The 24,750-nt window shown below is 37.6% G+C and overlaps 1 protein-coding gene and 1 pseudogene across 1 annotated transcript in view; both read left to right on the plus strand.

The window, feature by feature from the left end:
• FMR1NB (FMR1 neighbor) overlaps positions 1-8,724 on the plus strand; it is a 34,300-nt gene extending 25,576 nt beyond the window's left edge. Inside the window, exons 5-6 of the mRNA XM_038586628.1 lie at positions 6,966-7,114; positions 8,561-8,724. Coding sequence (XP_038442556.1) covers positions 6,966-7,114; positions 8,561-8,577 — 166 coding nt within the window. The 3' untranslated portion in view covers positions 8,578-8,724. The remainder of the gene's footprint in view (positions 1-6,965; positions 7,115-8,560) is intronic.
• Positions 8,725-24,425: 15,701 nt separating this feature from the next.
• On the plus strand, positions 24,426-24,548 carry LOC119868652 (annotated as a pseudogene).
• Positions 24,549-24,750: the final 202 nt, after the last annotated feature.

Below are 24,750 nucleotides of genomic sequence, written 5' to 3' on the forward strand. Positions count from 1 at the left end.
GCTAGCTAGCATCTAAAGGCAAAGAAAGGATTGAGAACTGCAGAGGGCATTGGAATGAGGTATTTAATCCTTAGAGTTTATACAAGAGAGACTATAATAACTAGGATGGGACTACAAGTGAGATTTGGAAGATGGCTAGGAGTTGAGTACTGGGGAAGGTTCTTGGCACTTTAATAGGAATATATGGCTTAAGAAGGGGAGAGTTGGTTAGAATGCTTGCCATGTAAGTTTGGGCATATACCTGGATTCCTAATCTATGTTCCTTCCAATACATCCTATAATATCCTGCCAGATTAATCTTCCAAAGATAGTATTATTTCATTTCATTATATTTTTCAAGAACTTCTAATGTATCCAAGAATATCTGGATTCCAGATCTTGTGTTAGGTAATGTGAAGGACAAAAAGGTGATTCAGAGCATGCTCTGTTCTCAAGGGACACATAGTCTAATAAGGGATATATACAAATACCCAAGGTAAAAAGTCACACTCCATTAAAAAGGTACAGGTAAAAACAATTAGCTTATTCGACCTTTTCCAGTTTATGTAAAGTTTTCACATACTTTGTCTTATATGACCTTCAAAACAGAGATGCAGGAAGGTTTGGTCTCTTGCTCAAAGTTACATAATGATAGAGCAAGGATTACAAACTATATTCTGAGTTTCTTTTTCTACTATAGAAAATAGGAAGAAAAGAAATGTAGATAAAAATACAATGGCATCTTGTTGCTTCAAGTCCACTCAAAAGGCTGTGGCTTTCAAAGTTATCTATATTAGATTCATTTTGTAACTCCAATGACATTTCTTAGAACTCTCCATGTACCTTGTGTTCCGTCTAGGGAAGTATCTTTACTTTTCTTGGCATACCCCCGGCTTTATTCTTGCCTCTATTGTTTTGCCCATGTGGCTCCCAAATTTTGTGATTGTTCTTCATCCTCTTCACTAATTTGAATTCTCTCTTACCTTAATATTACAACTGCCCCGATTCGTCCATGAAGTGTTCTGCAACTGCTCCAGATCCCAATGTTTTCTCTTTTCTTGGAGCCTCTCTCTACATTTGTGTTTTTAGCCACATAGTATAACTCATAATTATCCTTTGTCTTATGTTACTAGTTTTCTTTCTCTGGCTGAATTGTAATTTCTGTGAGGACAAGTTGCCAAGCTTTGTACTTCTTTGAGTGTTGATCTGTGATTTCCCAAATGGGGTCCCTGCACTAGTATCATCATCATCTCCTGGGAGCACGTCAGAAATACATGTTCTCTAGCCCTACCCCAGACCTACTGAATCAGGGGCCTGAGGGTTAAAGCCCAACAATTTGTGTTTTAACAAGCCCAGCAAGTCATTTTCTCTTTTTTTAAAAATAAATTTATTTTTTTATTGGTGTTCAATTTGTCAACATATAGAATAACACCCAGTGCTCATCCTGTCAAGTGCCCCCCTCAGTGCCAGTCACCCAGTCATCCCCACCCCCCGCCCACCTCCCCTTCCACCACCCTTAGTTTGTTTCCTAGAGTTAGGAGTCTTTCATGTTCTGTCTCCCTTTCTGATATTTCCCACTTATTTTTTCTCCTTTCCCCTTTATTCCCTTTCACTATTTTTTATATTCCCCAAATGAGTGAGACCATATAATGTTTGTCCTTCTCTGATTGACTTATTTCACTCAGCATAATACCCTCCAGTTCCATCTACATCGAAGCAAATGCTGGGTATTTGTCGTTTCTAATGGCTGAGGAATATTCCATTGTATACATAAACCACATCGTTTTATCCATTCATCTTTCGATGGACACCGAGGCTCCTTTCACAGTTTGGCTATGGTGGACATTGCTGCTATAAACATCAGGGTGCAGGTGTCCCAGCGTTTCATTGCATCTGTATCTTAGGGGTAAATCCCCAGCAGTGCAATTGCTGGGTGATAGGGCAGATCTATTTTTAACTCTTTGAGGAACCTCCACACAGTTTTCCAGAGTGCACATTCCCACCAACAGTGCAGGAGGGTTCCCTTTTCTCCACATCCTCTCCGACATTTGTGGTTTCCTGCCTTGTTAATTTTCCCCATTCTCACTGGTGTGAGGTGGTATCTCATTGTGGTTTTGATTTGTATTTCCCTGATGGCAAGTGATGCGGAGCATTTTCTCATGTGCTTGTTGGCCATGTCTATGTCTTCCTTTGTGATATTTCTGTTCACATCTTTTGCCCATTTCATGATTGGATTGTTTCTTTGCTGTTGAGTTTAATAAGTTCTTTATAGATCTTGGAAACTAGCCCTTTATCTGATACGTCATTTGCAAATATCTCCCATTCTGTGGGTTGTCTTTTAGTTTTGTTGACTGTATCCTTTCCAGCAAGTCATTCTCATGTACACTCACATTTGAGAACCACAGGTCTCTAGAACATGTGGTAGGGAACTCAGTAAATAATGATTGAAATAATCTAGTCAGCCATTTTAGTGGATTTTCTATCTTTTCTATGTTGCAAATGATAAATTACATTGAAAAGTTTTTTATCTATAAGATTGATGTTATGTTCTTTAACTGTCTTAAAGAATTTATATTAATTACAGTTTTTTAAGAAATATGGAAAAATCAACCTACTAGACCAGTGTCTATGATGCTCTAGTCTGGGAATATATAATATATATATATATATTATATATAAAATATATAATAATACAGATTCCCAGGATACACTCGAGAGATTCTGGTTTAGTAAGCCTGGGATTTGGACCTGAAATGTGTATTTTCTGAAGCACCCAAAATGAATCTGGTACCTAGCCATGTGGAACTACACTAGACTCTCTAGTTCAATCATTTATACATTATACATTATACATTCATTCTTTCTGCAAATATTTATCGAGTTCTTACTTTGGTCTGGGCACTTGCTAGGTATTACATTCTTCATCTGATCATCAACCTGGGCAGCCTCACTTTCAATGTTAGAAGCCACCTAGGCCCATAGCTTCAGGGTTCCCTGATTTACTAATTCTGAGGAATCTCTCTTGTATTCTGTATTGGCCACCCACTTTCATGCCCATATCCTGAATCTTGTAATTCATAAAAAATTAAACCTCTGAGTCTCTGAAATCTTAAACTTTCAAATCTGAAACTACTCTTTGACCATAGGTGCTTTATCCTCTAGGTTTTTTCTTTCTTTTAGTCTTGCTACGCCTGTTCTTATTGGGACCTCTAGGCTCTTTAACTCTGTTTTCCTCTATCTTTTGTCTTTTAATATTATATGGTTTTTCTATCCAGCCTCTGGATCCTGTTGTCTGATACGTAAATCCATTTTTTTCTAGCTCCTTTGTTTCATTGAAATTGAATCCACATCACTTGTCTGCTCCTAGATCTATAAGTTCCTGGGAATTCTTAGAGAAAAAAAAAAAATCTCAAAACTGTATAGATCTGTATCACAAGAAATTACCAGTGAGCCAATTACTGTTTTCAACCCCACACTCTACTTGATGTTTACAAACAATATACTTCTTTGCCACTCTGGTCTTTTCATACAGTGTACCACCCACTGATTGAAATGCTTTTATACATCTTCCTATCTCTACCCTTCTTTATCTGGCTCACTCCATTCTGGATGCAGATCTCAGCTTAGACATGACCTCCTCTAGGAAGCTTACCCCAAACCTCTGGCCTAGACTGCTTCAGCCAGACTTCTTCCTATTTGTCTCCTACCAATCTCTGCTTACCTCTGTTTGATTATCTCAATGTATATAATTATCAGCTTATAAATATCTGTCTTCCCTTCTAAATCTTAAGCTTCTTGGGGGCAGGATCCATATATCGTTCATCTTCATGTCTCTAGTGTTTAGAATGGTGTTTATTTCATAAATGAGCAAATGTGTTAGTGAATGAATATGATATAAGTTGACCTATATATTTCTTTTTTTTTAAAGATTTTATTTATTTATTAATGAGAGACACACAGAGAGAGAGAGGCACAGGCAGAGGAAGAAGCAGGCTTCATGCAGGGAACCCGACTTGGGACTTGATCCCAGGTCTCCAGGATCACACCCCAGGCTGAAGGCGGCGCTAAACCGCTGAGCCACCAGGGCTGCCCCTGACCTATATATTTCAAGTGTGAATATGCTGGTCACAATATGACATTTTACATAAAAAGAAGAAAATAACCTCTAGGACTCTGGACAAATCATTTCACCCCTACTTTCTCCCTAATGAGAATGAGCATTCTCATTAGATAATGGATAGAATATCTAACATTGGATCTCAATAATAAATAAGTCTGAACCTAAGTCCTAGTTCTCTGCAATCTAAACTAGTGCAGTGCGTTTCAAAATAATAAGGCCATGTTGCATTTTCTTTGTCAATTAAGATGAAATGTATTCCATTAAATTAAAAATAAAATCTATGTATAAAGAAAACATTTTAATTACATGAAATAAAATATAGTGAAGTCACATTAGAAAAAAGCAAAAGTTCCCAATTTCTTATCTAAAATTCTGAAGTTCAAAAAGCTCTATAAACCTAAAGCTTTTTTCCTAACTCATTTGGTAGCAAAACCTGAGCTGACCTGACCTGAGACATTTTCTAGTCATTATTTAATCTTAGAGTGAATCTTTATATATTTTGTTGTAGAAAATTAATGTGTTTGATCATGAGATGTTTCCCCAGACCTTATGGGAGTATCATGTAATATTCAGTATATCATATATATTACCTTTCTAAAACCCAAAATATTGGACATTCTGAAACACATTTGGCCCCAAGAGACTGAGAACTATGTAGTTGTTTCAGTTATTCTTTTGAGACTGAAGTTAATAGCACTACAACATAAAGAGGCCATAGGTAAATCATAAATATATTTTTGGCCTTCACCAACTATTTCATTTATGCCTGGAGACATTTTTATGATTAATCGAAGAAAAAGTATTTATTTGCTCCATATTTGTCTTACCTAGTAGAGCTCAGTGACAACTCCGTAATGCAGTTTGAGGGGAGAAAAGTGAGTATTATCTTCAAAGTCATCTTTTCAAAGGCAGGCTTTTAAGTCTCTGGGCCCTACATGCTAAGAACCTGGTTGCTCTGTATAGCTAAGTAACACTGTCAGGATCCAGGTGTCCTCTTCTGTATACTATCTAGTTTTGAGCTGAGGATAAGACTATGTATTTGTCATTACCTCTTCATAATATCATATGGAAATCTTTCTTTCTCTTTTGGGTTTCTTTGAGCATTAGCTTTGAGCATCTCTAGTTTTGCTTCTTGGCTTGTGCTTAAATCTTTGGAAAGTGAAAGATCTTGGAGCACCTGGCTAGCTTATTCGATAGAGCATGCAACTCTTGATCTTGGGGTTATAAGTTCGAGCCCCACAGTGGGTATAGAGATTATTTTAAAAAGATTTTGGGATCCCTGGGTGGCGCAGTGGTTTAGCGCCTGCCTTTGGCCCAGGGCGCGATCCTGGAGACCCGGGATCGAATCCCACATCAGGCTCCCGGTGCATGGAGCCTGCTTCTCCCTCTGCCTATGTCTCTGCCTCTCTCTCTCTCTCTGTGTGACTATCATAAATAAATGAAAAATAAAAATAAAAAAATAAAAAGATTTTAACAAAATCTTTTTAAAAAGAAAGTGAAAGCTCCTATAAACATAAATATCAATTAACATTTCCTTAACCCTCATTGGGTACCAGGTTCTGTGAGATATATAAAGTTACAAGGTAAGGCTCTAGCCTGAAGATTTTTTCCAAACTCTGAGGGGGGAAAGGGACAGGTTTGCATAGTTAGTGAGAGATTGCTCTTTAGATTTAGGCAGGTGTGTATTTAAAACCTGGCACCACTACTGAATAGTCTGGTGACCTTAGGCAACTTACTTTCTCCTCCCTGGTGCCTCAGTTTTCCCATCTGAAAAATGGACATGATAGAACCTGCCACATCAAGTCATCATGAAGTTTAAGTAAGATCATGGCTTATATACAGGCCTTGGCGTGTGGAAAGTCTGTCATACTTGTTATTAGTCATCATTCACTAATACTGCAGTGTGGTCTAATGGAAAGAGGCTGTGTTTTAGAGCCAAACAGACCTTGGTTCAAATGCTAGCATCTCCGTTTACTACTTCTGTGTGACCTTGTGTGAGTTATCTTTCTTCTCCAAGCCCCAGCTTAATAATTTGCTGAACAGGAAATACAATATCCATCTTATAGGATTGTTATGAGGATTAAGTGAGATAAGGTATGTAAAGTATGTAAAGCACCTGGCCAAGTTATTAGCCTGTGATAGGCTCTCAGGCACCCACAACCCTGACTATTCATGCAAGTACAAGGAAGTACAATATTGAATACTAGATGATAGCAATAGTCAAAGTGCAAGCTTCTAAAATAGTAGATGATAATCTAATAATGTGAACTATTACCATTTAGTTTTGAAATTAATAGGATGGAAGAATCCCTATAGGCTAGGAGTAAAGGGAAGGTTTTCTTTTTTTTTTAAGATTTTATTTATTTATTCATGAGAGACACAGAAAGAGAGAAGCAGAGACATAGGGCAAAGGGAGAAGCAGGCTCCATGGAGGGAGCCTGATGTGGGACCCAATCCCAGTACTCCAGAATCACACCCTCAGTTGAAGGCAGACGCGTGTAACTGCTGAGCCACCCAGGCGTCCCAAGGGAAGGTTTTCTAGGCAAATATCTTGAAGGGTGAGTAACATTGATATCAGCAAAGGGGAGTTAGGACAGCATTCCTATTGTGGAGGATCAAGTGATCAGAATGACACTATGTAAATTGATAGTGATGGTTATAATGATAAATATGAATGAGCCAAATGCAATATTTTCTATCAGATTTGCTAAATATGGTAAGTTAAACAATCAGGTGGGACTGTGTAATGAGTTATATGAGTAAATAGCCTTTTCTTTATGACCCATCACTTTTTTATAACCCATAATTGTTATTGTTCTATCACTGTTGAAAAGTAAGGCTTCACTTTGAACTTGGAATATTACAGCAAATGGGCCAATCCTTTACGAAGGAGAGTCAGCAGAATTTTAAAGGATATGAAGAAACAAAAAATGAAAATGAAGAGGGATGCTGAAATGTCAGGGACAGCAGAAGAGGAGGAAGGTGCAGGTGATGATAAAGAGCAAGAGACCAAAGGTAATTAACAGTAGGATATAAGATTTAAGTATTTAATATTTGATTCTTGTTACCACCATCTTAGTTCAGTTATATATATATTTTTTTTACCACATAAATGCTTGGACCACAGAAGTATTAGTTTCTAAAACTAATTGTTTTATCACTAATTGAGATATTTGGATGCTAGGAAGGTGTACAAGAAATGTGTCAAGTTGTTTGGGTACCACATTATTTGGTATATATGGTTTAACCCTTCAGAAGAAATAGTGGAATGCCAGCTCTGACTTTTAGGCTCCATGAAAGATACCCTTGCTAAATAATAATGGCTGTAGTTCCCCCATACGCGTTGACCATGACAAATATCCAGGGGAAGGAGGGTAGCTTCGGGAATCTGACAGACTACAGTCAAATCCTGGATCCTAGCTGTTAATGTCAGCTACCAGTTCGCTAAACTTAAATAATTCGAGAGAGGGGATCCCAGAATCATACACCAGGGACTACCTGACCCTCAGGCTTACAGATTCCCTAGGCTTGGCCTGGGTTTCCTCCTTCCATAATCAGTATGAAGAGCCAACTAAGAATAAAATGGCTGGTGAGAAAAGAGGTACATTTTCGGGAACAGAGTATAGGATTTGGTGAGGGGATGGTCAGGAGACTCAGGCCATTAATTAGTGGACAAGTTAACCTTTCAACAACTTGATACCATCAGCAGAAATTTTTGTGTAGCTTAAACAATATAACAAATATGAAAATGCTTTGAAAATTGTAATGCATTACTCAAATTTAAGTTGTTAATTTCTAGCCTCAGTTACAGAGATGCAGAGGAATAGAATAACAGACAATTGACCTTAGTGTCAGGAGACTCTGGTTTTAGTCTCAGTTTTGCCATTACATACAGTGAGAGCTTGAGCAATTACCTTAACTTTCCTGAGCTTCAGTTCACCAAGCTGTAAAATAAGTTTGGATTAGGTGAACAGGAAATGTGATTAATCTAAGAAAAAACAAAATCCTTATACAAGGTATATATAAAATATATATATAAATACATATATATATATGTAAGGTTATATGTAAGTATATATAATAATCCTACATGTCTATATATTACTGATTTGTATAAATTTAATACATACATGTGCATATGTATGCAAACATAGACACACATATATGACATTATAAATAGAATAACAAAACAATTTCTGTGGGCCATTTACTGGGGCATGGAAGTTCACACCAACGACAATTCAGAAATTGTCATTGTATTTGCCACAGTGTGTTTTATTTTTATGCCTCACAGTAATATGAGATGGTACACTGACAAACTGAAAATACGTGAGTTAAACATAGCATTGAATATATAGAGTTTGAGAACTTTGTTGCAATCATTTCCTTTTCTAACAAAGCGTGATGTATGTATATTAGTCCTATCAAGTTGTTTAACTCTACTTTGCTTTTCTCCAATAGCATTATTTTCCCACTAAGAAGAATGTGAACCATTCAGAGCAGAGGAGACTGTCCCAGTCATCTAAACCTGATGGAGCATTTTAGTACAAAAATTAATTGTTATTTTTGTCATATTTACTTCCAAATATAAAATAAAGTTGATAGTTCTGTTTCTATGCATCAAACCAGGCTCTGAATTCTTCTTATTAAAAATAGTTTCAGAATTTAAAAAATATATAAAAAGCATTGGTAGCATTTCAGGTTCTAGATAGTGACAGGATTTTTGCAAATTGGGTTATGTTATAAACATATACTTCTGTTAGGGTTAAATAACACAGAGATTTCATGTTCATATTCACCTTCTAGCAAAATGTGTGTGTGGGGAAACTTAGTGATAATTTTTCACTTTATATGATAATGTGTTTATTTTGAAAAAAAGAGGTAACAGTATTTTGTAGTAGGGTTCTTATTTTGTAATTTATAACATTATTTTTTCCACTATGAAAGATACACTCATAGAAAATTTGATAAATACTCTAGAAGAAAGAAAAAAAATCATCCCATAATCCTACTACCAAAGACCTGAACACTGTTATTAGCTTATTTTTTTTAACAACTGTGTTCTGTGACATACTTGAATTGGTTTTTAAAAAGTTATCTTTTCTTTATGATTCACTTTCCTCTTTTGAAATGTGTGGGGCTCAAGTTTACCTGGGCTTGTTGCTCACTCATTCAATAAGAATTGATTAAGCTTCTGCTATGGACACTGCACTTTCTATGTGCTAGGGATATAGTCATGAGGAAGGTAAAGTTGGCCTTTCCTTCATGGAGCTCACAGTCCAGCTGGAGAGGAAGTCAGATAAAGAAGTAATGACAAGGTTCTGATAGGAGTACCAAGTTCTATGAGAGTATTTAGCAGGGGCACTTAGCCCAGACTTCAGGAAGAGGCATAAAATGAAAGGTAAGAAGGACCAATAGGTGTTTCCCATGCAATCGCAGTGTGGTGGGAGGAGTGTTTCAGATATGAAGGCCCAAGGACATGGAGTATTTGGAATACTGCAAATAGTTCAGGGTGGCAGCAACTTCAACTTAGATGTTAGATTAGAAGAACTTTATTTTTGATTGATTTATTTATTTGAAAGAGAGAGCACAAGTTGGGGGAAGAAAGAGGGAGAGGGACAAGCAAAGTCCATGCTGAGTCAGATGTGGGACTTGATCCCAGGACCCTGAGATCATGACCTAAGCCAAAATCAAGAGTCTGATACTTAACTGACTGAACCACCAGGCACCACTGATGAGAACTTTATAACCCAAATTTTAAAAATGGATTTAATCTTGTAGACAGAAGGGAACCAATGAAGGGTTTTAAGCACAAGAGTGGTAAAGGTTAATCTATGTCCTTAGAGGTCACTCTATTGTGTGGAGAATTGGAAGTAAGTAGCACTGGAGTCAAGAGAATCAGTTATGAGGCTATTGTATTAATATAGATGAGAAAATATGGTGTCCTGGGCAAGGGTTAGTGGCACTGTAGATAAAAGTAAATACATCTAAGAGCTATATATATGGCATGTAGCATTACTAGGACTTGGTTATTAGTTTGTGTGGGGAAGAAATGAGGGGGTTGAAATGAGAGTATGAATTTCAGGTTTCTAAATGATGAACCAACTGGAAAGATAGTGGTCTTATTCCTATTCAGTGAGATGAGACAATGGGGAGAAGGACAGGTATGGCAGGGGAAGATGAGTCATTTTTGGATAGGCTGTTTGAAGTGCCTTTGGAACATCCAGGTAGAGATGACTAGCAGGCAGTCAGATTTATGGGTCTGGAGCTCAGGGGAAAAGTCTGGCTGTGTATAAAAGTTTAGGAATCATCAATATAGGGATGATAATTGAAGTCCCAGTTAATGATTGATATCAACCAACAAGAATAAGAAAAAAAGAGAACACAAGCTTTTAAAGCATAGTCAGAAATGGTGTAGTTGTTAGTGGTGACTGAAAAGTATGAGGATAAGCAGGAGAGAGTTGTTGGGGAGGAAATATTTTTATATACCTTTCAAACTCATTTTGGCTGATCTAAGAATAAAATTGAAAGAAAAATTAACAGGAGAAAATAAAATTTAATTATGTAGACACAGAGGCTCTATAAAGAATTTGAGGCCTATAGGCAGTCAGGCAATTGAAGCTTATATGCCATTCAGAGCTAAGGAGGAAGAGGATAGGGGTCTGGGACTTCAAAAGGAAGACAATTCACAGGTAGATAAAAAAGAGTGAATGTTTAATAAATGTTTGCTGGGCCATACAGAAGCAATGGGATACACAGAGAAATTTTAACAAACTTTGCTAGATTCCTCGTCTGCCACACCTAGTCCATATTATACTGTAGTTATCTATGCTTAGTAGATCCCTTCCTGGAGTAGATCCTCTATCTAAATCTTTTAGGCAGTTAGCAGGAAGGCAAAAAAAGAAAGAAAAGAAAACCTTCTTGAGTTTTCTTGAGTTTTCTTTTACTTAAAAAAATCAGCCTAAAATAATCCACATGCCAAAGAGACATATTTTGGGGTGGCAAGTTTTGCTCCCCTGCAGAGTAGTTTAATGAAATCCAAGAGGTGGCACATTTCAAAGAGGAGGGAATGATCAACAGTATCAGAATTCTGATTGATTTCCACTGGATTTGGCAACATGGAAGTCATTGGTGACTTTGGCAATAGCAGTTTCAGTGATGAGGTGGGAGCAGAAACTAGGTAACTTGAGTTGCAGAGTGACTTGGAAGTGAGAAAGTGAAAGCAGTGTGGACAGCTTGTTGAAGTTTGGCTGTGAAGTGAATCAGAGAAACAGTGGTATAGTAATTGGTAGTTTAGGTTGGGGAGAATTTTTTCAAGATAGGGAGTAGAAGGAGCAGAGTGTAAAGGCTGGCAATGTGGGGAAGTTTCAACTGATCCCCAACTTATCCTGTTCTGTTTATTCCATGGCATTTATCACCTGTGAACATACCATATAGTTATTTGTTATGCTTATTGTTTATTTTTTTGCCTTCTACCAGAATATAAGCTCTTCTAGGACAGAGGTAGTTTTAGGTATACAGTTCAGGGATATATCCCAAGTGCCTAGGACAGTGTCTGGCACACAGTAGGTGCTCAACAAATAAAATACCCATTGGATGATTGGATTGGAAATGAAGATATTTTTGTAGTATTCTTCACTTTTGCTATGATTAGTGGGCACTTCCAAGGCAAACTGAAGTCTTAGGAAAAAAGCCAAACTGTACAATAAATTATCACCAGAGTTTAGTAAACAAGTGGTTGCTTTCAAAGCTATTCTCCAAGAATCTGATACTGTTGCTCTAAATTTTAAGAGCTGCATTCAGGGGAAAATTAAATTAAGAACAACCAAAAAAGTTCTCTGGGTAGAAATAAGTAATAAAACAACTATATAAGGAAATGAATACTTTATAAAATTGAAATTTTAGCAAAAGCAGTGGCAATCTATGGATATAAGCATAGTGTGATGCAGTACTCTGAAAGCAATAGGAACATCTGCAGCGGTTCTCTAACAGATTAGAAACTAGGTTGCAGGGGACACTGATAGAGATTACCATTAAGTGATAATGTGAGGGGAAAAATGAGTTTAGAGTGGCAAACAACTATAGATGCAGAATAAATGCTGGGCCAGAAATGAAAAGTTGAAGCAATTTAGGGTTGTTATTATTAAAGATTAAAAGTCAAAGGGAGCCTCGTGAGAGTGGGAAGGAAATAAGTTTTTTGGAGAGCTGTCTCCAACACCAGTGCCTAGTGCACTACTAAATCATGTCTGACGTGGCTGACCAAGTCCTGCAAGAGATAGATTGGTAGATAAGTGTGTCACTAGCATGCAAACTTTAACAGTCACAGAATCATTTCCCTCAATCTATTACTGTATCTGTGCCAAATAAAAAGACACTAGCTAAACAAGAAGTACTTTTGATGCAGAGCCTGATTACTTAAACTGATTAGGGTGACTGCTTTACAAGCAGAGGTGATGAACATTCTCCCCAACTACAGAGACATTGAAACTTTATTATTTTTTTTATTTTTTTTGACACTGAAACTTTAAATCAAGAATGACCAGGCAGCCCGGGTGGCTCAGCGGTTTAGCGCCACCTTCAGCCCAGGGCCTGATCCTGGAGACCCGGGATCAAGTCCCACGTCGGGCTCCCTGAATGGAGCCTGCTTCTCCCTCTGCCTGTGTCTCTGCCTCTCTCTCTTTCTCTCTCATAAATAAAATCTTAAAAAAAAAAGAATGACCAAGTGTTCAAAACCAAATCTCTTCCACCTTACCCCATGGCCAACCAGATATTGGTAGAGAATCTGGATAGATGTAAAGTTTAGTTGTTAGGAAATGAGGATAAGATCTCTCTTAGATATCAGCATCATGGACAATAGAAGTGCTCCATAAAATAAAGGCTTGTCTTTAGTATAAGAAGACACATTTTATTCATTATGGCATTTTGTAAATATTTCTCATCTATTTATGGTCTAAATGATGTACAACTTCCTTTGGGAGGACTAGGAAAACTGATAATACCTATTATAGGATTGGCAGACTGAATTCAAAGCCTCAGATCAAGCTGTAATATGTGGGTTAGCTGTTGTCTGTCCCAGATATCAGGCAGAGGACTTGCCAAAAAAATGGAGCTGTATGTGGGCTTAGCTTCAGAGTAAAATGAGCAGAAGGAGGTGAAACTCAAATGGAAAATTATTTAGGAATAGCAAGACTAGCCATATAATATGTGGGGCCTAGCACAAAATGAAAATACAGGGCTGCATGTTCCCAGTTACTAAGAGTTTCAAGATAGTGACAACAGAATTATTAAACCAAGCACAGGGCCCTTCTAAGAGCTAGACCTGTGCACAATTGCATAAGTTGCATACCCACAAAACCAGCCTTGAGGGATAGTTGTCATACATGACAAATTTAGTTATCATATATGGATCCCTTCCCACCTTCACCCCTGCCAATGCCAAAAAATGATAAAGAGTTAATGGAACTCAGTGTTAAACTTAGCAACTAAAACTCTATCGAAAGCCTTAGAGTATGGTTAATGTATGAAGGGGAATGCAGGCGTTGGCCAGGGCCTACGGATGGCAAAGTGGTTAGGGTAAGGGTTTCTAGTTGCACTCTTTACTTTCTCTTCATTGTGCCCAGAGTCAGATTCCATTTTTAAAAGGTGAATATTACCGAAATTTCAAGAACAGATAATCCCAATCTTACACAAATTGTTCCAGAAAGTAGAATAACAAGAAAAGCTGCCCATCACTTTTATGAAGCTGGTATGCTATAGATACCACAACCAGAAGAAGATAGTGCAAGAATATTAGAGAATATTAGAGGCCAATTTAACTTAAGGACACAGATCCAAAAATCCTACGTGTGTGTGTGTGTGTGTGTGTGTGTGTGTACTGAAGCCAACAATGTGAATGCATAGGGATATAATTACATTAATGAACTGAAGGAGAAAAATTACATCATTTTCTGAAAAGGTACAGAAGAAAGCAATTGATAAATATCAACATCCGTTTATGATTTAGATATCTTAGCAAACTAGAAATAGAAGGAAAAACTCCCTTAACCTTTTAAAAGAAAATAAACAGTATTAATGAAGACAAGTTAGAGGTATTCCCTTTAAGGTCAGGAACAGGCAATGAAGGCTGGTATCACAGCTACTATTTTTGTTTTGTTTTGTTTAAGTAAATTCTACCCTCAATGTGGAACTCAAACTCAAGACCACAAGATCAAGAGTTGCATGCTCCACCACCTGAGCCAGCCAGGCACTCCCACAACTGCTGTTTAACATAATACTAGACAATCTAGCCAAAGTCCTTTAAGAAAAACAAATATATCCTTTAAAGACTAAAAGAGGAAAACTCTGTGATTTGCATACAATATTGTCATTTACATAGAAAATACAAGAGAATCAACAAGCAATTGGGACTAATCAAACAGTTAAAGATTGCTGTATTCAGCACCTAGAGTCCATAAGAAGTCTTATTTTATATCAGCTTCCGTGCACTTACTGCGCTGGGAAAGGATAACCACTGTCCTGGTTGCCCAGAAGAGAGGGGTTTTCTTGGACTTAGCAGGACTTTCCATGCTAAAACCAAGACAATTACCCTAGCTCTGCCTCTGATTTCTTTCTTCCCTTATAACCCCCAGAAATTTACTTTCCTTTCAAGCTAGTCTGTGTATTAAAATTTGTTTGGGTATTGTATTTTATTCAACATTCCTAGATATTTTTAGCATAAGGTATGGGTCTACATCAGCTCAATCTGCTCTTTTTTCAGAATTCTTCATAATAATCCTTTAAGAATAATGAAATGTTCAGTTACATGGGAAAATGTTCATGTGTAGAGTGAAAAAGATGATAGAGCTATAATGAATAGCTGAGTACCATTTTTGTTATAAAAATATATCATGTATTCATATCTTTGAAATTTTTGAGATTTTCTTTAGAGAATTTCTGCAGGTAAAATTGACTTTAGTGTCTTTTGGGGTGGTTTATTGTGGGTAGAGGAAAAAAGAAATCTGATAGGTTGTTGAGCAGTTGAAAAAGGGGAAGGATGACGGTAGAAGAAAACTGGTGAAGATTGGGAGAAGTAACACAGAGACAATGTTACCATTGTAGTGAGAGGGTTTATATTATAAACATTTTTGACCCACAGCTCTTTCTCTTTTTTCACATTACATGACTCTTCTCTCATATTGGAGAGAGAGAGTGATCAAATGTTATTCCTCAGAGCCCAGGATCCAGATGGCATTGTCTTATTGAGCATGTAACTAGGTCATTGGAGCAGGCATTTTGAACAATCACTTACTAAAGGGATTTTGTAAAATCCATGCTTCAACCAGAACAAAAATATAAGTTAACTAAGATATATTTGAATGTCAAGTATTCCTAGAAAGGCTCTGACACATCTTGGGGTTTTTTTATGGCAATAAAGCAAATTGGTAGCTGTGAACCCAGGTTCAAAACAGTTTTGATGAGTTGTCAGGTATTTCTTGGTTAGGAAAATGGTAGAGATATGTTCTTGGAATTTTTAGGTATATGTGTGTCACAGGGAAATCCCGTCTGAGGCAGTTTCTTCTTTTCTTTTAGATCTTATTTATTTGAGAGAGAGAGAAAGAGAGAGAGAGAGAGAGAGAGAGAGAGCACAGAGAGGAGGAGCATAGGGAGAGAGAGAAGCACACTCCCCACTAAGCAGGGAGTGTGACTCAGTGCTCTATCCCAGGACCCCGGGATCAAGACCTGAGCTGAAGGCAGATACTCAACCAACTGGGCCACCCAGTTTCCCCGGAGGCAGTTTATTCTGTAAAGAGTTAAACACAGGTAATGTAGAGAAGAGTGGGAAGGGGGTATAACGATAAAGGAGTAGCACTAGGAGATCTTTGGGGTGATGGAGTAGTTTGTATGTATCTGGACTGCAGTAATGGTAACAGTGAACCTACATGTGATAAAATGACAAAACTGTGCACACACATTGTACTGATGTTAATTTCCTGGTTTTGATATTGTACTATAGCTATGTGAAATGTAACCATTGAGGAAAACTAGGTGGTGGATATGTGGGACCCCTCTGTTCTATCCTTGTAGCTTCCTGTGAATCTCTAATTATTTCAAAATAAAAGTTAGAAAAACACCAAAAATTAGGTCATGTAGACTAGCATCACCCAGGAAAAGCCAATGTAACTCCCAAATATTCTGTCTACTTTGTCCTAGTTGAGCACCAAGGCTGGGAGAAGAGTTTTGGGCTGACTGATATGTGTGTGCCTTGCCAAGTAGTGTGTTAGGCAATGGAAAGGTAAATATAACCTGAAAATCCTTGTTCATTTTCACTTTTATAGGCCACAGTGTCTTGCTGCAGTTAGAGAAATGACCTTCCAAAACATTCCACAATTGGTTTATTTAGACTGTTTAGTCAAATAACCAATTAATTCACTAGAGGGTGAAAAAATCACCTAATGAATTGAATGATCAGTTAGAATGTTAGGTTCTTCACTCAAGTATAGACAGACATGGGATGCATGTTCATGATAAAATGGCTTACAGAACAGCTTTTATACAATTTGACTTACAATTTTTTTAAGTAGAGGGTCATACTTGGAATAAGCATTAACAACAACTAGTACATTGGAGAATGGACCTTAACCATCTAAGCTAAGTTTAAATGTAATAAAAATATTTAGAATTAGAAAAGACCAAAATTCTCTAATTGAATCACCTCATTTTATATGTAGTAGAAGTTTATATCTGAGTAAAAACTAAGATTTAGACATATCTAGGCATCCATTTTCATAGGTTCATTACATCAGGCATGGGACCTGGTTAGCTTTGTGCTAGCCACCAGCTAGCAGAATCTTAGTGATGGATGGGTGAGTAGAGTGTATTCCCCTGATTGGCTCCATAGACTAGGCCCGAGCCCTATGGAGAGAAGAGCATTCTTTCCATTTCTCCTTGGAACATAATATGTATTAAGGGTAAAGCAGAGAAGAAACAATAGGCATAATAAATTATGTGATATGTTAGAATGTCATTAATACTATGGGAAAAAGTAGAAAGTACAGCAGAAGGAGAGGGGCTCAGGGAGGCACAGATTGCACTACTGAATAATCAGGATAGAATTCACAAAGCAGGGACTATTTGAGGAAAGATTTGAAAACATTAGCTGAGCTGATATCTATCTATGGGAGGTGCATTCCAGCAGAGAGGATAGCTACAGCAAAGGCCACAGGCAGGAATGTGCCTGGCATGTTTGTGGAACAGCAAAGAGGCCTGTGTGGCTGATTAAGAGAGCAAAGGGAAGGGTATGAGGTGAGGAGGTAAGAGTGGTGGTCAGGGCCAGAGGATAGATAGGGTCTTATAGGCCATGGTGAGGATGTGGGCTTTCTCTGTATGAGATGGGAAACTGGTGTGGGGTGTTAAGAAGAAAAGAAATGGGACATGGCTTGTGTTTTAATAGAATCACTTAGGTTGTTGTGTTGAGAATAGACTTTAGAATGGCAAGAGGAGAAAGAAGCAGGGACACCAGTGATGAGCGTGTTGCAGCAATGTAGGTAGGTTAAACCAGAGTGGAATCAGGTGAAAAGTGATGTGACGAAGGTCTGATGCTGGGGAAATTTTGAAGAAAGGGTTGATAGGATTTCCTAACAGATTGGATGTGAGGTATAAGAAAAAGAGTAATCAGGGAAGAATTGGAAGGATGGAGTTGCTATCAGTACTGATCTAGGGAAGGCTGCAGGAGGAGTAGATTTGAGGAGATGATCAGGAAATATCCATGTTGAATTTGAGATGATTATTAGATATTCCAGTGGAGATGTTGACTAGGTCATTGGGTATAGGAGTCGGGAATTCAAGATTGCAAGAATTGTCAGCCTGTAGATGGTATTTAAAGTCACGGGATAGAATGAGTAAGATAAAGAAGAGGACCAAGGAGTAATCTTTGGGGCATGCCAAAATTGATGTAAGGAAAAAGAGGAGAACTAGCAAAGGAGACAGGGAGTGTCAAGTGAAGGAGGAGGGAAACCCAAAGTGTATGGTGTTCAAGGGAGGAAAAGAGGAAGATGTGATCCATGGCCAAATGCTGCCAATAGGTCAATAAGATGATAGCTTGCACTTGGAGGCTTATCAATACTGAGGTCATTGTAGACCTTGATGAGAGTGGTGTGGTGGAGTGGGTGGAATGAAAACCTACTTCAAAGGAGTTTATGAAAGACTAAGAGGAATTAGAGACACCAGATATAGGCAACTCTTTTGAGAGATCTTGTTTCAGAGAGGAACAGAGAAATCAAGCGATAGTTGATAGGTGGTGGAGACTGAGATAAAGAAAAATGTGGTTTTCTTAAGGCAATGTATATCATAATTGGAAAAAAAGATCATTTCCCCATTTGAAATTTATTGATAAATGCACAATTAATGCAGATTGTGTTGAATTAAGACAAATGGAAAAAGGGGGAGTAAAGCAGCAGTTTTCAAAGTGAGATTCCTGGAACAGCATGATCAGTATCGTTTGGGGGATGTGTTAGAAATGCAAATCTTGGCACCTATGCACCTCCCACCAAGACCTACAGAATCAGAAATCTGTACTTTAACAAGCCCTTCAGGTGATTCTGCTGTACACTGAAATTTGAGAGCCACTGGTGAAAGCACCATTATCAGGTGAGTGTACTTCAAAATCATTAACAGAATATCTCCATTTCTTCATTAAGAGCAGGAAGGAATGTTTTTTTCCCTCTCCCTTCCCATCTCTAGGTTGCTCAAGTGTCTTCATCCTAAAAGAAGTCTCTGTCTCTCTCATGGGAAAAATAACAGCATATTTGTTTGCTGATGGGAATGATCTAGTCCAGACTAAAACACTGATGATATAGGAGAGAGAGTTGTAAACTTTGTTGGAATCATGTGCTTCAACAGGCGAGAACAGAGGGATCTGATGCTTAGGTGGCATTAGGAGCAAAGAAAACATCTATGGTAATAGGCAGGAAGGCAGAGAGCATGGGCACAAGCAAAGGCTGTGGAAGTTCTTATTGTTCCAATTTTCTCAGTTAACTAGGAAGCAACATCATTAGTTGAGAGTGAGGATGGAGGAGTTTTGGCAAGCTTGGCATCACATTCTGTGAGCAATACTCTGTAAAAACAGTCACTCTCAAACATTGCTAGTGGGAGTATGGAATCATTATAAAAGGACTCCTATGGAGAAAGATTTAGCAAGATTTTTATCCTTTGACACAGCAGTCTCACTTCTAGTAATTTAGCCTGAAGATATCCCTCCACAAATATGAAACAACATATGCACAAGGTTATTTATTGCAGCATTGTTTGTAATAGCAATATATTGGAAATAACCTGACCATCCACAGAGGACTGGTTGATGGACTACCATGCATCTGTAGAAAGAATAAGGAAGATAACTATAAGCTGACATACAGTGATTTCCTGGCTATATTATTAAATGAAAAATGCAAGGTACAAGAGAGTTTATAGTATGCTACCTTTTGTGTAAGAAAGAAAAGGGAATGAGAATATATATTTATTTTTTTTACAAAAAGAAATGGATAAACCAGAAACTGAAGAAAATTATTACATAGAAGTGGTGGGTAGAAATAGGGTAAAGGGAAACAGAGATGGGGATAAGACTTCTCTCAAGTGTCTCTTATCATAGTATTCATAGTCTTATTTAGATGTAATTCAATATGTAAAGTTCACCCTTTCAAAGTGTACAGTTCAATGGTTTTTAGTATTCACAAAGTTTTTCATCAATAACAACCATCTAATTCCAGAATATTTTCATCAGTCCCAGAAAAACCCCACACTTGTTAGCACTTAGCCCCTTGCCTTACCTCCCCCAGCACCTGGCAACCACCAATACACTTTCTATCTCTATGCATTTGCCTGTTCTGCATACTTTCTACAAATGCAGTCACGTGATATGTGATCTTTAGTGTCTGATCTCTTTCACTTAGCATGATGTTGTCAGGGTTCATCCAGGTTATAGCATGTGTCAGTATTTCTTGACTTTTAATGACTCAATAATATTCCACTGCATGGATATACCACTTTTTGTTTATCCATTCATTAGTTCATGGACATTTGGGTTGCTTCCTTCCAATTTTTGGTTATTATGAATAATGAGATTATGCACACTCATGTACAACTTTTTGTGTGTTTTCATATGTCTTGAGTATATATCTAGTATATACCTAGAATTGTTTGGTCATATGGTACTACCGTATTTAATATATTGAAGAACTGCCAAACTAGCAATGTATTAGGGTTCCACTTGCTCCAAATCCTCACCAACATTTTTTATTTTCTGTCTTTTTGACTGTAGCCATTCTAGTGGGTGTGAAGTGGTATTACACTGTGGTTTTGATTTGCATTTCTCTAATGGTTGTTGAGGTTGAGCATCTTATATGTTTATTCTATGTTTATTCTTATGTTTATGTGTCAATTCCATGTCATCTTTAGAGAAAAGCTTATTCTAATCCTGTGCCCAGTTTTTTTTAAATAATTTATTTGTTTGAGAGAGAGAGAGAGCGTGCACAAGTGGGAGAGCCAGAGGGAGAGGAAGAGAGCCTCAAGCAGATGCCACAGTGAATGTAGAGACCAAGGCAGGGCTTGATCTTACAACCTTGGGATCATTGACCTGAGCCAAAACCTAGAGTCAGATGCTTAACTGATTGTGCCACCCAGGTGCCCCTGTCCAGTTTTTAATTGGGTTGTCTTTTCACTGATGACTTGTAAGTCTTCATGTATTTTGGATAAATTCAGATATAGGATTTGCAAATATTTTTCCTCTTCCATGGGTTGTTTTTTTTATCTATCTATCTATCTATCTATCTATCTATCTATCTATCATCTATCTATCATCTATCAAGAGAGAGAGCACAAGAAGGAGGGGCAGAAGGAGAGGGCAAGAAGCAGACATGCTGAATGGGGAGCCAGATGTAGGGCTTGATCCCAGGACCCTGATATCATGATCTGATTCAAAGTCAGATGCTTAACCAAGTGAGCCACCCAGGCACCTCAGTCTTTTCACTATCTTGATAGTATCCTTTGAGGCATAAAAGTTTTTCATTTTGATGAAGTCAATTTGTTGATTTTTATTTGGTTGCTTGTAGCTTTGGTGTCATATTTAAGAATGTATCACCTAACCCAATGTCAAGAAATGTACTTGTAAGTTTTCTTCTAATGTTTTTATACTTTTACACCTTATATTTAGATATATGACCCATTTTTACTTTATTATTCTATATGGTATGAGGCAGGGGTTCAAATTCATTGTTTTGCTTATGGGTATGCAGTTGTCCCAGCACCATTTGTTGAAAATATTATTCTTTTTCAATCTGATTGTCTTATAACTCTTATTGAAAATCAATTAACTGTAAATGTAAGGCTTTATTTCTAGACTCTCAATTCTATTACATTAATCTTTATTTCTATCCTTATGTCTATACCACACTGTCTTGATTACTCTTGCTTTGTAGTGAGTTTTGGTTAGGAAGTGTGATTCTTCCAATATTGTTCTCTTTTTCAGATTGCTTTGGCTTTCCCAGACCTCTTGTATTTCCATTTGAGTTATAATGTCTGCTTATTAACTTTTTTCAAAAATGGCAGCTGGATTTTGGGTGAGGATTTCACTGAATCTGAAGATTGTTTTGGGGAGTACCAATATTAAGTCTTCTAACCCCAATCATGTCTTCTCATTTGCTTAGGTCTTTAATATCTCTCACCAATGTTGTCTTTTTTCTTTCTTTTTTTTTAACCGATGTTTTCATTCCAGTTTTTAGTGAACAAGTCCTGTACCTCCTTGGTTAGGAATAAAGTTCCTTAGCATTTTATTTTTTGATGCTTTCGTAAATGAAATTGTTTTCTTAATTTCATTTTCTGATTTTTTTATTGTGGTGCATAGAGATACTGTTGATGTTTGTGCCTATATTCATAATGGGTATTGGTCTATAGCTTTTTTTTATTGTGATGTCTATGTCTTTTTTAAAGGATTTTATTTATTTATTTGAGAGAGAGCATGAGTTGGGGGAGGAGCATAGAGAGAGAGAGAGAGAGAGAGAGAGAGAGAAAGAGAGAGATGGGAACAAGTAGACTCCCCACCGAGTGCAAAGCCTGACATGGGGCTTGCTCTCACAACCCTGAGATCATGTCCTGAGCTAAAGTCAGATGCCTAACTGTCTGAGCCACCTAGGCACCCCCATATCTTTTTCTTTATTGTGGAAAAATTTAGATTTAGCCAGCTGGACTCAGTTTAAATGATCCCAATTTTGTTGGCAACATCCAGAGCATCATAGTCAGGAGCCATTCAAACATATACCTTTTTCTCTCAATCAGGCCTGATCAGAGTGTTGACTATGATATATCTATGTCATAGAGCTTCTTCACAGTCTATTTGATACGGTGCTTGTTGGCCTTGACATCTGCAATGAACACAAATGTGTTGTCATCTTCTATCTTCTTCGTGGCTGACTCAGTAGTCAGGGGGAACTTGATAATGGCATAATGGTCAAGCTTGTTTCTCCTGGGGTTTCTCTATTGAGGACATTTGGGCTGCCTTCAGAGATGCAGTGTCTGGAGCCATTGGAAGGTAGGTGACATTCAGATCTTTATTCTGTGACTGTGGACACCTTTCAGCACTGCTTTCTTGGCCTTCAAGGTATTTGCTTTGGCTTCATCTTTGGGAGGGGCAAGGGCTTCCTTCTTTGCAAACTTTGGCACCATCTTAATGAAAGGGCTATGTCTGGTTTTGACATCAGAGTTATAATCGCCTCATATAATGAGTTGCGAAGTGTTTCCTTTTCTTCAGATAATAATCTGAAAGGGATTGTGGGACTTGGGCTTCTGTTTGGGGATAGTTTTTAAATTACTAATTGAATTTCTGCTTTTTAAAAGTCTATTTGGATTTTTTTTATTTCTTTGTATTATTGAGTTTCAGTAATTTTTACCCTTCTAGGAATTTATCCCTTTCCCCTAAGTTGTCTAAGTTATTGGCATATAATTGTTCATAGTATTCTTTTTACCTCTGTATCCTTTTTTGTTTTTGTTTTTTTAAAGATTTTATTTATTTATTCATGAGAGACACGGAGAGAGAGAGGCAGAGACACAGGCAGAGGGAGATGCAGGCCCCATGCAGGAAGCACAATGTGAGACTCGATCCCAGGACCCTGGGATCATGCCCTGAGCTGAAGGCAGATGCTCAACCACTGAGCCACCCAGGGGTCCCCCTTTTTTATTTTTGTAAGGTTGATAGTAATGTTTCCTCTTTCATTTCTGATTTTAATAATTTGAATCTTCTCTCTCTTTTGCTTGGTATTGATATAGTTAAAAATTTGTTAATTCTATTGACCTGTTCAAAGAACCAAACTTTGGTGTCATTGATCTCTATTTTTCAACTTTCTATTTTATTCATTTCTGCTCTGATCATTTCTGCTCTCTTCTACTTGCTTTAGGTTTAGTTTGCTCTTCCTTTTCTTGTTTCTTAAGGTGGAAGATCAGGATATTGATTTGAGATTTTTTTCTTTTAATATAGGTCTTCAGAGCCATAAATTTTCATCTGAATTTGTACCTTATAAGTTTGCTATGTTGTGTTTACATTTTCATTCATCTCAAAGTATTTTACAATTTTCTTTGTGATTTCTTCTTTGACTTTATGGTTATGAAGCAGTGTGTTGTTTAATTTCTACTCTTTTGGGGTACCTAGGTGGATCAGTCAGTTAAGTGTCCAACTCTTGATTTCAGCTCAGGTCATGATCTTGGGGTCCTGGGATCAAGTTCCATGTCAGGCTCTGCTCTCAGCATGGAGTCTGCGTGAAATTCTCTCTCTCCCTTTCCCTCTGCCCTTCTCACTCATGCTCTCTCTCTGTAAATAAAGTCTTAAAAAATAATAATTTCTACTCTTTTCATATAGTTTTAGCTTTTGAACCATGTAAATATTTGACATATCCAAAAGAGAATTAAGAAAAGCAAATTAAGTTGAATACATACAAAAACAAATGATCCCAACTGTCTATCAGATTGGTAACTAAATCACAGAAGAAAGAATTCAAGTAAATTTTGACTCTAAACAATCTCAGTAGGATATATCCTAAAGATATAAAAATCAGGTGATTATATAATTGTGGTTTATTCCTATACTTTTAATTTTGTTTCATTGATCTATTTATCTATGCTGTCCCCAATAGCACACTGTCAAGACCACACTGTGGGACTTGATATCTGGTTGTGTAATTCCTTCAGCTTTATTCTTTAAGGTTGTTTTGGCTATTCTTGACCTTTTGCATTTCCATATAAATTTCAGTATCAGCTTGTCAGTTTTCCTAACAAAGGTGCTGCAGTTTTATTTGGATTTCATTGACTGCATAAATCAAGGAAGAATTGACATATTAACAGTGTTCCCCGGGGGCCCAGTGTGCAATGGCTGCAAACAGTATCCTCCTTGGTAATGTGTGGGTTGGCCTAAGAAACCTTAGAGACAGCCCTTTCCGGTGGACATTGATGTCTGACCTCATACTATCTCCAATCTAGGCTCCATACAGGTATGCAGGGTACCTTTGGAAAGCCCAGGGCATGGTGGCCAGGGTCTACATTGGCCAAGTCATCATGTCCACCTGTACCAAACTGAAGACAAGGAGCATGTGATTGAGGCCCTATGCAGGGCCAAGTTCAAGTTCCCTGGCCAC

Source organism: Canis lupus, chromosome X, assembly GCF_011100685.1.
Source record: "Canis lupus familiaris isolate Mischka breed German Shepherd chromosome X, alternate assembly UU_Cfam_GSD_1.0, whole genome shotgun sequence".
NCBI classification, from domain to species: Eukaryota; Metazoa; Chordata; class Mammalia; order Carnivora; family Canidae; genus Canis; species Canis lupus.